Source organism: Sminthopsis crassicaudata, chromosome 6 (assembly GCF_048593235.1).
Source record: "Sminthopsis crassicaudata isolate SCR6 chromosome 6, ASM4859323v1, whole genome shotgun sequence".
Taxonomy (NCBI): Eukaryota; Metazoa; Chordata; class Mammalia; order Dasyuromorphia; family Dasyuridae; genus Sminthopsis; species Sminthopsis crassicaudata.
The window spans coordinates 242,799,018-242,812,630 of record NC_133622.1 but is presented as its reverse complement, the minus strand read 5'-3'; the positions used below and the strand labels follow the sequence as shown (position 1 = coordinate 242,812,630).

The window sequence follows — 13,613 nt, the reverse complement described above, 5'->3', positions numbered from 1 at the left end:
AGTATTGTTGCCTCAAAGCTTTCTTTCCTCTTTGTTGATTACCTCCAATTTATTATATATATTGGCATATGACATACATATTATTATATTCATACCATATATATCTTTATACATCTATGTGTGTTATATCTGTATATATATATATATATATATATATATATACACAGATATTGTGTATGCATGTAAATTCTTGAATGAATGAATAAAATAATTATTTATTCACTGTAATGTTCAGTTATCAAGTGACTGATCCAGATTTTCATTCATTTTCTCAAGTGATTCAAATCATTAAACGACTGAAATATATGATCTTCACATCAAGTATAAAGAAGATGAGTTGAAGCCATGGAAAAATTTAATCACACTGTGACTGAGTTCATCCTGGTGGGTTTCACCCAGGATCCTGTCATGCAACTGGTGCTCTTTGTGTTTTTTCTCATGGTGTATTCTCTAACAGTAGTGGGGAACATCACTTTGATAGTCTTAATTTGTGCAGATTCCAGGCTACACAGCCCTATGTATTTCTTCATTGGGAACCTGTCTTTTTTAGATCTCTGGTATTCTACTGTTTATACCCCTAAAATTATAATGACCTGCATTTCTGAGGACAAGAGCATCTCCTTTGCTGGGTGTGTGGCTCAGTTCCTCTTCTCAGGTGGCCTGGCATATAGTGAATGCTACCTGTTGGCTGCCATGGCATATGACCGCTATATGGCCATTTCCAAACCACTACTTTATGCTCAGACCATGTCTACAAGGGTCTGTGTGGGTCTTGTTGCAGCTTCATATGTTGGAGCTTTCACTAACTGTGCAATCATTACCCACGAAACATTCACTATGTCTTTCTGTGGGGATAATGTCATTGATGACTTCTTCTGTGACCTACCACCTTTGGTGAAGCTGGCATGTGATGTGAAGGCCAGTTACCAAATTTTGCTCTATTTTCTCTTGACTTCTAATGTAATAACTCCCACTGTCTTCATCTTGGCCTCATACATCTTCATTATTTGTGCCATTTTGAGGATTCGCTCAACCCAGGGCCGCCTCAAAGCCTTCTCTACTTGCTCCTCCCATTTGATCTCTGTTACTTTGTATTATGGCTCTATTCTTTATATTTATTCTCGCCCAAGTTCCAGTTATTCTCTACAACGTGATAAAATTGTCTCCTCATTTTATACTGTGGTCTTCCCTATGTTGAACCCCATGATCTACAGTCTGAGGAACAAAGATGTGAAAGAAGCCCTGAAGAAACTCTTCAAGATGCCAGCTTCCTAATTTTGAGACAAGATTTCATCACCTGTATGTAGCTTTTAGATATTTGCCACTTTAAAAAAGAAATAAAATCAATCTACATTTTCTTCTTTTTATTGACAACCTTATACATATATTTTGTAAAAATAAGCCTTGTGTAGAGTAGTGAATGAAATGGGATTAGTTACTCACTAAAAATATAATTATATAAATAAATGCTCTACCTGTAACATTTCTTGAGTAGAATCTCTTTTTGTCCATGTCTGTACAACCTTATAGGAATTAGTCATGCTATAATTCCAAATATTGAGATGGTCAAGTTTCTTGAAAAGAGTTAACTATTAATATGCTGAAATTTGTCCTGTTTTCTAAATCCAGTTCTCATAATGCCCTTTGATGAACATCTGTGATCTGTGATGATCTTTTGTTCTATCTTTATACTGACAGCTTGATTCTATTTCTATGTTATCAATAGATACATCTTAGAGAGTTTTAGATGAACATGGAGGTAAAATAACTTGCTCAATGCAGATAGAGCATTTAGCATCAGATATTGGACTTATATCTATGCCATCTTGGTCCCAAGCTCAGCACTCTAAACACATACCATCCTTCCAAATGTATCAAATAATATCTCACATATTTATAACATTGCAAATCAACTCCTCAAAGTTTATCTATTAAGTAATAGACAGGTTTTAATATGAATTGTTGCAAGAAATTCCTACAGAATTGTCACTTTGCAGTAGTTGCCACGAATTCTTTGTGTGTTTACATATATATATATATACATATCTATATACATATCTATATTATGCATATAACTTTTTAGTTTTTTTAAAAAAAACATTTATCTCTATACAATATTGCATGTTAGGATCATGAACATTATTAGTACAAATTTACAAATGAATAACCAGAACTCAGAAAAAAAATTGACTTGTTCATGGTCACTCAGTTAATAAAATTAGGAGTTCATAATTCAACTTAAATCTTATACTGAAACTTTTTTGAATTCAAGTCAAATGCACTTTATAAAACAAACAAAGCAAAAAACACACTCCCTTTGACGAAAGATTTTGTTGGTAGACCATGAAGGCCTAATGCAAAGAATAAATATCAATTATTCATTCGGAGAAAATGGAAAAGATCAACTGCAATGTTGCTCAGATGGAGTTGTCCATTTGCAAATATCTTTTTTGAAGACAAACTTTATAAGGGTCAAAGCCTTCCATAAGTTATTTGTCTGTGAGTATAAGACAAGAATATGACCACCCCTCTTTCATTTACAGTCACTAAGCTACTAAGTCCCCCAATCATAAGGAGTTCATCATCTCCTTAGGTAGAACTCTGAGGTTTGTTTGTTGGTTTATTTTCTGAGCAAGTTATTTTACAAGGAATGTTTATTCCTGTTCTAGTCTCCTGAGTTTGTAAAGATAGTTTTATATAATGTAGCATAATCAACACTGGAAAAGATTATTATAAAATTTACATTTCATACTTTGTAAATAAATCCTTCATTAGTGGATTTTCATTTGAGGGGGATTAAAGTTATTAATATGTGCTTATTTTTAGTAGATTTAAACCATTTTGTACACAGAAGGATAACAGATAGTGGAAATTAACTGGTTGTTTTTGTATGATGATTTTTTTTTAATTATGTTTGGAAACATGAATAAATAATAAAAAAAAAGATTCCACAAACTATTTGAGACTTGCTTTAACTGATGAAACTGAATATTGTTTCTACTTTCATAACTGATCATTTTCTCCTAGCTCCCAGATATAGATCCTTTTCATTTTTCTCTTTAGTGTTCTTTATATGAAGAATTCCTTGTTATGTTATTTTGTAGTCATGTCTTTCTCTCTGTGATTGAAGTTTCTTTGGCAAAAATACTAGATTGGTTTGTCATCTCCTTCTTCAGTTTATTTTATAGAAGAAGAAACTGAGGCAAGCATAGTTAAGAGACTTGACCAGGATCATACTCCCAGTAAGTTTCTGAGATCAGCTGGACCTCATGAAGATGATGACCTACCTGATACTCTATCCACTCTTCTATTTATCTGTCCAATGGAGACTTTACTGATTAAAAAAAATAAAAATAAAAGGAATTTCCAGAAATAAATCCTGTTATTTTCCACATGTAATTTTGGAAATATTTGAGAAACATACATTTTTCAACTTCATTTTGAGTTAAACTGAGTCTGTATCATTAAGGAGAGCAGATTACTTCTGATGTCTCATTACATTTTTCTTTTAATGAGTAATTCTTATTAACTATTAGATTCAGGATCTTATATAAGTTTAATTTCTTTTAATTTGTTAGGTTTCTTTTGAAATACTTAAACACACAATAATCATCTGGATTACTTGTGTGAATTTATTCATGATCACTTTTTTTCCCAAACCATTTGATAATCAAAAATCACAGATAAATACTTATAATTCTTGGTGCCTTGGCTATATTTATGAAGTATTTCTGACATTCTCCTTATTCACATCAACATCAAAGACCTTTTGGAACCTGCAGAATTCTAAACAAAAATCTCTCAAATATTTCTTCTAACTCCCAAATAATTATCCTTTATTTGAGACCCAGTTAACCTTTTACAGATTTACCTATTAAGAATGTGCTTTTGCAATATTCTAGTCAAGATATTTCCTCATAGCAAGGAGGTCATATGGACTTTTTCATAGGCTGCAGAAAATGTGGACAAACCAAAAAGATTTTATATACTTTCCCCATAGTCCAAGGACCAAGGGATGCTCATCTGTAGAAGGATAATCTATTCAGTTATGAAAGGGTATTACAGGTTAGTGTAATGAATACTCTATACATAAAATCAATGACATTCAGAAGATATGGAAGAATATAAATTAGTATTCTCCATTGTCTCAGTGACTTGAATCTCAGAGATAGACACCATTTGGAATGACAGTTTTGGAAATGACTTCAGTAGACACCTAGTCCAACCTAGAGCTGAACAATGATACTCCATGTATTAAACCTGCCCAGTGACTTTCCATTTTTGCTTGAAAATTTCCAGTGAGATAATTTTAGGAATTTTGACCTAACTCTACTTTTCCAGCCAAAGTAGCCCACCTTATTTATTGTTGAGAACCTTATAAAATAAGAAGACCTTTTGGTCTTTTTCAGCCCAATGGGTAACAGCTAGGTGGCCCAGTGGATAAAGTCCTGGGCCCATAAGGAATACCTGAGTCAAATTCAATCTCAGACACATTATATGTATGACCCAGAGAAAATTACTTAACTATTGTTTACTTCATTTTCCTCAAGTGTAAAATAGAAGCATAACCGTCTCCATACCTTACAGGTACAGGAGACTTTAAGAACACTTATTTTATAGGATTATTGTGAGGATTAACTGAAAATATCTGTATAAACCTCATAGTTCTTGGCATAACTGTCAGCACTTAAATTTCTGTCTCCCTCCCCACCCCCAAATATGCCTCTTAATTTTCATGGTTTCCTTCATCAACTCAAAAGCTAAACTTTTGCAGGAAGTCACTTAACTAATAGTTTCTCTTCTCTTCTCTTCTTGGCTCCAAATATGTTTGTATATGTAGGTGTATACATACATATAAATATCCACATCCATATATGTATATGCATATACACATATATATATATACATATATACACATATATATGTATATGCACATATATATGTGTATATGTGTGAGTGTGTGTATATTATCTACCTTGTTGCTTCTGGCATGTTGTCTTTCTTTTAGAAACTTTTTGAGAGCAGAGGATTCTTTTGTTCTTTTCCTTCCTCTTCTCCTTCTCCTCCTCATCCTTTTACTACTCCTCCTTTTCCTTTTCCATCTGGTCAATTTTGCTCTTTAAAGAGTTTTTTTTTTCTTTAGTGGATTTTTTTTTATCATTTCACTTATTTTTTTTAAGGTATTATTTTCTTCATTATTTTGATACTTCCATTACGTGGCAGTTGATTCTTTTTCCATGTTCTTCATATATTACTCATTCATACACACACCCAGTTTTTATTCTAACTCTCTTATTTGATTTTTGAATACTTTTTGAGTTCTTCTTAGAATTCCTTTTGGACTTACATCCAACTTATGTTTTTTGTTTGTTTGTTTGTTTGTGTGTGTGTGTGTGTGTGTGTGTGTGTGTGTGTGTGTGTGTGTGTGTGTGTGCGTGTCTTGGGATGTATTAGTTTTGACTTTGTTATTTTCTTCTGAGTTTATGTTTTGGTCTTTCTTGTCACAATATTCTTATGTTGTTGTTCACTGCATTTTTTCAGTCAATTTATTGACTTTTAACTTGATATTAAAGTTAGACTCTGTCCCGAGGATGGAGATGGCACTGTTCCAAACTACAGGATTTTTTTGTGCAGCTTTTTTGAACTAATTCTGACATTCTGTAAGCAGGCAGTTTTTTCAAGGTGATATGATCCGAGGAGAGAGGGGTTTACTATTCCCCTAGTCTATGATCTAGTCTGTGGGTGACTACATGCATTATTTTTCTGCCCTAATAATGATCAAGATCCTGCTCTACTATGTACACCATAACTCTGTTATGCTATTGCTACTTTTCATCCTAAGAATGAGATCCATAACTGTGATCTGGATCTGCATGTAATCAATGCAATGGAGTTCTAGACATATTGCCAACAAATAAGATTCCTCTGATTTTCTTCTGACCAATTCTCAATTGGTTCTAAGATCTATTGCTGGCTTACCAGGATATTAGTTATACTGGATTTTGCTCCATTTTCACCATGATGTGATAGACAATTTCCATTGACCTTCTCATTTGTCTTAGTCTGGAAAATTATTTTCCCCACACATTTATGGCTCTTAACAATACAGAATTCATTTTGAGGTATTATTTTAAAGTTCTTTGGAGGGGAATTTCCCAGAGCTATGTGAATCTCTGTCTTTACTCTGCCATCATGACTTTGCCCCTTTTATGAATACTTTATATTGTATTTGCTTATCTGTTTACATATTATCCCCTGTTGTAAAACATAGACTTCCTGAAGTCAAAGACTAGTCGCTTTTTGTATGTGTGTATGTAGCAATCCGTATAGTGGTTTAAATATAAGTGCTGATACATTTAAAGAATAAATTGAAAAAAACATTGAAATGCTTTAAAAAGCAATAGAAATGGCCATCATTGCTTTAGGAACTTTTCTATCAGAGAGAAGCCATGTAGTTTTCAAATGAATTAAATTATTTCACCTTTTTACTTCTTTTTTCTACAAATTAGTTTTATTCCCTTTCTATTTCTCATGGAAATAACCTTAGGGATTTTAGAAGCTCCAAAAATAGTTTGAGACAGTAGATGCCTCTCTTTTCTCAACCCCAATCTACAGATTCTATTGGGTTTTGGTGCGGTGATAAGTCATTGTTATTATTACTTTCCTATATTTTCCAGGTCTCATTAAGGAAGAAATTCATGGATGAATTAACTTTGGAGAGCATAATTCCCTAGTGTGACTCCATCCTCCTGTGGAATTAAAAAACAAAACAATCAACAGAAAATTTGGTTTAATTGTCATATCCAAGGACTTCCAGGCCAAGAGTTACTTGCTTGGGATCTGAGCCTCTGGAGAGTCCAAAGTAAGTACAAAAGATTCCAGGAGCAGCAGAATAGGGAAGGTTCCACTGGAATGACTGCATTGCTCGTTTTTAAGGTGAGTTGAATGAATCAGGGATGGGACTTAAGTAGAAATATTTTGTTTTTGCAAAAGAAGCTGATAGTCTTTTTGGTACTGCATAAATAAATGCAGCTGCCTCTAATGTGTGACCTAAATCACCAGCTGAGGAGCCAGATAAATATCTACACATCTGACCCAAATAGCTCATTCACAGGCCTGACACAATGTTTGAAATCTCAAAAGTATTATATTTTCTTTTGTCATCAGACATCTTCTCTACCTGATTCATGAGCTCATAGATTTAATTTGGAAGGGAACTGGAAAGCGATTTAACCTATAGCTTTCATTTTACATATAAAATAATTGATTCAGACCACAAGCAAGTGCAGAGTAAGGGTTCATACAGATGTGGGTCTTCTGATTCCAGATGTATTTTTCGTTCCACTTTTCTACACTAAAAACTTTGGTGGAAAGGAAAATCACACAGGTCCTCTCCATTTTTCTATCATTAAAATTGTGAGTACTCAAGCCTGTTGTGAACTCGGAAGATTGCAGAAAGAGCCTAATAAGGGACTGAACAATCTGTATCCAATCATATACATGAATGTTCCCAAATCTCATCTCAGAAAGTGTTTGATCTAGGTTACATCTGCTCTGGACATTTAGTTTTGCAACTCAGAGGAGGTTAAAAATTGAAAATGGAATGATGTCAGCAAATGACAACCAGAAAAGACAATTTTTTACTTCTCATTCACAGTGATAATAAATAGGAATATGCACACAATATAAGAAATACAGAGAAATGAAAAGAGAGAGAAATACAGCTTGAGATGGAGAGACATATAGTGGCAGAGACAGATAGAGGCAAAGACAAAAATATAGCAAGATGAACAGAGAAAAACAGAGACAGAAGAGGAACAGACAGAAAGAGAGGCAGAGGCAGGCATGTAGGAAAAAAGGAAAGCATTTATGAAAGAAGAAAGAAAGAAAGGAAGGAAGGAAGGAAGGAAGGAAGGAAGGAAGGAAGGAAGGAAGGAAGGAAGGAAGGAAGGAAGGAAGGAAGGAAGGAAGGAAGGAAGGAAGGAAAGAAGGAAAGAAGGAAAGAAGGAAAGAAGGAAAGAAGGAAGGAAGGAAAGAAGGAAAGAAGGAAGGAAGGAAGGAAGGAAGGAAGGAAGGAAGGAAGGAAAGAAGGAAGGAAGGAAAGAAGGAAGGAAGGAAGGAAGGAAGGAAGGAAGGAAAGAAGGAAGGAAGGAAGGAAGGAAGGAAGGAAGGAAGGAAAGAAGGAAGGAAGGAAGGAAGGAAGGAAGGAAGGAAGGAAGGAAGGAAGGAAAGAAGGAAGGAAGGAAGGAAGGAAGGAAGGAAGGAAGGAAGGAAGGAAGGAAGGAAGGAAGGAAGGAAGGTAAGAATGAGAGGGAAGGAGGAAGGAGAAATGTAAAGACAGAGGGAGTCAAGGGAGTAAGGAATATAGAAAGAAGGGAGGGATAAATAAAGGAAGAAAGGAAAGAGAGAAGAAGGAAAGAAAAACAATAAAATTATAGGAAAATAAGCAAATACACAAATACCATTTATTTAGACTGTTTATCACAGGGACAAGAAACCCACTCAGTATAATTAGTCTTTTCCTCACAAGATCATACTTTTCTATTAATATTTTCAGTGAAATTAAATAGGCATAGAATACTACATCTGAAATGAATCTTGAAATGAAATCTGAGTAGGACTGAAGATGGGGATTTAAATTTCCCAAATTCAGAACTTGAAAGAATAGGCTGCCATAGAGACTGATGGAAGCAGAGAAAAACGCTAATCCTAGAAGTGACCCTAACATTATAAAACATAGAATGTTTGAAGTGGTAAGAGTCTGGGAAGAGGATAGAGATGAAAGAGACTCATAGTATTGAATTTGGAGCTAATAGAGTCAGTATTGCTAATTATTAGAATATAAAGAGATATTAAAACATTTTGTTGTAGTTTTCAGTCACATCTGACTATGTGAATCCATTTGGGGCTTTTGTGGCAACAATACTAGAGTGTTGTGCCATTTCTATCTCCATCCCATTTTACAGATGACTAACCGAGGCAGACAGTATGAAATGAGTTGCCTAAATAGTCACCCAGCTAAGAAGTATCTGACGCCAGGTGTGAACTCAAGAAGAGTGTTCCTGATTCTTGGCTCTGTCCTCTAAAGAACATAGAATTAGAAATTAGCAAGAATCTTATTTACTTGGAAGTTCAAGGTCCTTAACCTGATAACTATGGACAGATTTCAAGAGGTCTGTAAATTTGAATAATACAACAAATCTTATTTTCACTTTATGTATAATTGAAACATAATTTCCTTCAGTTAGGTCTTTAGGCAACAGAACACAATAGGAATAGTAATCCCTGAATCTTTATTAACAATAGAAATCATAAGTATTTTCATACTGTACTATAGTTATTACAAATGTCTCAAAATATCATTTTCATTTAAAATGACCTTGGAATCATTGTACTTATTAGACTTACAGCTAGATATGTTAAAATATTACCTTAAATCTTTTTATAACTTATATCAACATATTTTATTTCCTTTGCAATCCTATACATTTTTAACATTAGTAAAACACTGTGAGAAGAGGGTTCCTGAGCTTCCCCAGAGCAGGAGACCTGAGATTCTATTACACCAGTCAAGAACCTCTAAGCTAATGCAATCATGTCATTTTATACATCAGCATTTTTTGACCAGACAGGAACAGTTAATCTCCCAAGATCACACAGCCATCTAGTAGCATACATAGAGTTATAATTGTGGATTTTTGTTCTACTTTTCCTCACCATGTTCCAGACTTTATCATCTACCCAGGACTTGGATCAAGAAGAGTTTTTCATCCTAAAAACTTGAGGGGATTTCTAATCTAGGATGGCCTCCAAAATGTAAAGATCCTCAAAAGAGAGAAGGACATAGACTGTGCCTCTCTAACAGATCCTAAGGGATTACTTTAGGGGACCTCTTAGGACCATTTGTTATTTTTTCAAATAAGTACTAAGTAAAATGGAATGAAGTCAATGAATATTCATTAAACACCTAGACTATTTCAGGGACTGTACTAAGTGCTTCCATTAAGTAGAAATTCTTTATCTAATTAGATACCTGGAAATCCTCAAACGTTTATTTTACATGTTCTTATTTAGCATTTACTATGGGCCAACTACTGTGATGAATATTTCTTTAAAGCAGAAATAGTCTGACATAGAAGATAAATCGGAGACAGTTAGTGTAGTAAATCAACACACATTTTTTAAGCAATAAATGGAAATTAGATTGTTGGGTAGACATGAATTTGGGATCAGAAGGATCTGAATTCAAATCCAGTCTTTAAAAATATCTTTCCTAGCTATGTTTCCTTGGGTAAGCAATAGCCTTTACCTCTGGAGAAGGAAATAGCAAACCACTCCAGTATCTTGGCCAGGAAAACCTTGTAAATAGAGATCCAAAGGGTTTCATGACTAAAAAAAACCTGAAATGACTGAGCAACACAAAAGATGTTCTAGAAATTACGTTTACATTTGGGAACATAGAAATAAAACAATAGTCTCTGCTCAAGCACAAAGGTCCTATTCTAATGAGAGAGCTGGCCATTACAATAACTATGCACATAAAAGATAGAAACAGTGTAAAGGAAGGGCAATTCAGAGGGAACGCACCAATGGGGAAAAGAAGAGGGAGAAGTGTCTTATGCTAGACATAAGGTTTGAACTTGTGCCGACTCTAGGAGGAACTTTCTTAAACAAGAAAGTTGTATAAGGGCTTATTTTGAAGTCAGAAACTATTGCTGTCTCCTTGCCTAACATGTTGTGCCCAGCCCAATTTTTCAATTTTATTCAATAAATGCCTCACACAGAAAAGAGAAAGAAAAAGTTACATTTATATGAGGTCCGAAATTATCACATGGGATGAGTTTCTTGCACCATTATTCTCAAATAGAGATGTCTATTATTTCAGATCTCCTCTCTACCAAGCAGCTTCCCAGCTGATAATACATTTTCTATATGGTCTCAGTGGGAAGGGAGAGGAATTCTCCAGTGCCCCTACAGGAAGAAAAGGAGAAAGATATGTTTTTCTTCTATGCTTATGAAAGATTTCTATGCTCTATTTTAGGATCATGATTTTGAATGGAAAGTGATTATATCAAGGAAAACTTTTTGGCCAAAGTAAGTATATTTTATTTATTTTTTTAAAAAAATCTATTTTACTTTTAATTTAGGAATAAAACAAGAATTTCCATAACATAGTAAGGACCATGAGAAAGATAATTGCACATCTTCAAAGTGCTCATAGTCTAAGGAGAGAGGGAGACGATAGAAATAAATAACTAGATAAATACAAGATCTCAATGGAATGAACAGAAGACAACCTGAGATGAGGGGGTATTAGAAGTTAGGGGAACCAGGAAAGAACTGCTTTAGAAGATGAGATTTACTTGTATGTGCCAAAATGTTTGTGGCAGCCCTTTTTGTAGTGGCTAGAAACTGGAAAATAAATGGATGTCCATCAATTGGAGAATGGTAGGGTAAATTATGGTATATGAATGTTATGGAATATTATTGTTTGGTAAGAAATGACCAGCAGGAGGATTATAGAGAGGCTTGGAGAGATTTACACCAACTGATGCTGAGTGAAACGAGCAGAACCAGAAGATCATTATACACATCAACAATGATACTGTATGAGGATGTATTCTGATGGAAGTGGAAATCTTCAACATAGAAAAGAGCTAATCAGGTTCCAATTGACACCCAGAAAAGGGACACTGGGAAATGAGTGTAAACTAAGGGCATTGTTTTTTGTTTTGTTTTGTTTTGTTTTGTTTTGTTTTGTTTCTCTTCCCAGATTATTTTTACCTTGCGAATACAATCCTTCCTTTGCAACAACAACAACAAAATCCGGTTCTGCACATATATATTGTACCTAAGATATACTATAAGATATTTAATATGTATGGGAATGCCCGCCATCTAGGGGAGGGGTGGAGGGAAGGAGGGGAAAAACTCGGAACAGAAGGGAGTACAAGTGATAATGTTTAAAAAAAAAAAAACAAACAAACAAACTACCTATACATATGTACTATCAAAGAAAATGTTATAATTATAAAAATTAATAAAAAAAAGAAAGAGAAAAAAAATAAATAAAAAAGAAGATGAGATTTAAACTGAAAGAAGCAGTGAGAACCAAATGAGAGCTGAGGAGCAAGAACATTCAAGCTTGAGCTACATGTATGTTATACGACTTGCCTAAGTAAAATACTATTACTATCATACATAGAGTGTAATCTCATGTGTTATTGACTACCAGTATAATATTAATTTTTTCTGTCATGTCTGATTCTTCATGACCCCATTCAGGGTCTTAACAGATGTCCTCGACTGGATAACTGTTTTCTTCCACAATTTATTTTATAGATAAAGAAACTGAGGCAAACAGAATTAAATAATTTCTTAATATCTGAGGCTAGAGTTGAATTCAGGAAGATGACTCTTCCTTATTCCAACCCTAGTACCCTATATGCTTCACTGCCTAGCTGCCTTACTAGCACAGTATGAAACAATTATGCCAACATCCCTGATGTTTAATGGGTGATGATGATAGAATAAAATTTCACTACTTCAGATTATCCTCAAAAGTGGTGTGGAGGTTAGGGGATTGAGATGAGCTAGAAGTCCATATTATAAAATGCAAAAAAGAGTTTTTTGATGGACTTATTTCAGGAACAAAATGATCCTAGGCTCAATGAAGAATGTAAAGTGTTTTAAAACAATAAAACATTTTATTTGATACTGGAAGTCATAAAGCAAAGGCTACATAACTACTTCTTAGATTTGTTGCAATGAGAATTCCTTTCAGGCTTCAATTGTATTGATGATGCTTTATGAAGGACTTTTCAACTCTTAGATTTTGTTTTTCTTCATGTTTGTAAAAATACTTATTTCACGTTAATATAGTAGGTGGTAGAAAAAAATGAGCTATTACTGTTTGATAGAATGAGAACTAGATTTGGAGACAGATTATCTTGGACAAACCACATCTACTCCCTGAAGCTCATTTTTCTTATCTTAACAATAAAAGAGTTGAAATCATTCATGAGTGAGTTAATGATGAAGCAATAACCCTATTATTCTTTGATACACTAAGTTAATAGAAAACTGGTTAATGGGATTTCATTAATCTCAAACAAGAATGGCTTTGTGGCCCAATAGTGTCATTAAGTTTTAAAATTTAATTTAATCTAACTTATTTCTTTCAAAATGATTCTCTATCCAGTACTTCCATATTTTGTACAGAGTTGTACATTGTTGAAGATGGATGTGGATAAAATCTCCTTTACGAGTCAAAATGGCAGGTAATGAGCCTCTCTGAAGCTAGCTGGGCTAGTCTTTGGATGGTAGTGTTGAAGTCAGAGACATGGCGTGTACTTGAAACCTTTGGGGCTAGTGGGGAACACCAGAACTTCATCTCTCCTTAGTGACGTTGATCATTCAAGGTCATTTCCATTGAATCGAATTTGCTGGTGCTAAGGTTTACTCAAATGATAGGCAGCGATGAACAAATTAGACAATAGGCAAATTTTATGACCTGTTTATTGGTAGAGTGTATCCAACCATGCAATGTTTGTTTTTCATTTGTTTTATCTAGATATGGGCAATGGCCCTTCTGAACCACTTCTCCATAGCAG

At 34.2% G+C, this 13,613-nt stretch overlaps 1 protein-coding gene across 1 annotated transcript; it reads left to right on the top strand.

The window, feature by feature from the left end:
- Positions 1 to 345: 345 nt before the first annotated feature.
- Positions 346 to 1,275, top strand: LOC141546884 (olfactory receptor 9G19-like). The gene has a single exon (XM_074275039.1). The coding sequence runs from the start codon at positions 346 to 348 to the stop codon at positions 1,273 to 1,275; it is 930 nt and encodes a 309-aa protein (XP_074131140.1).
- The last annotated feature ends 12,338 nt before the right edge of the window (positions 1,276 to 13,613 follow it).

Bases quoted from the DNA above. Each gene is read 5' to 3' on its own strand.
- LOC141546884 (XM_074275039.1), top strand. From the start codon at position 346: ATGGAAAAATTTAATCACACTGTGACTGAGTTCATCCTGGTGGGTTTC.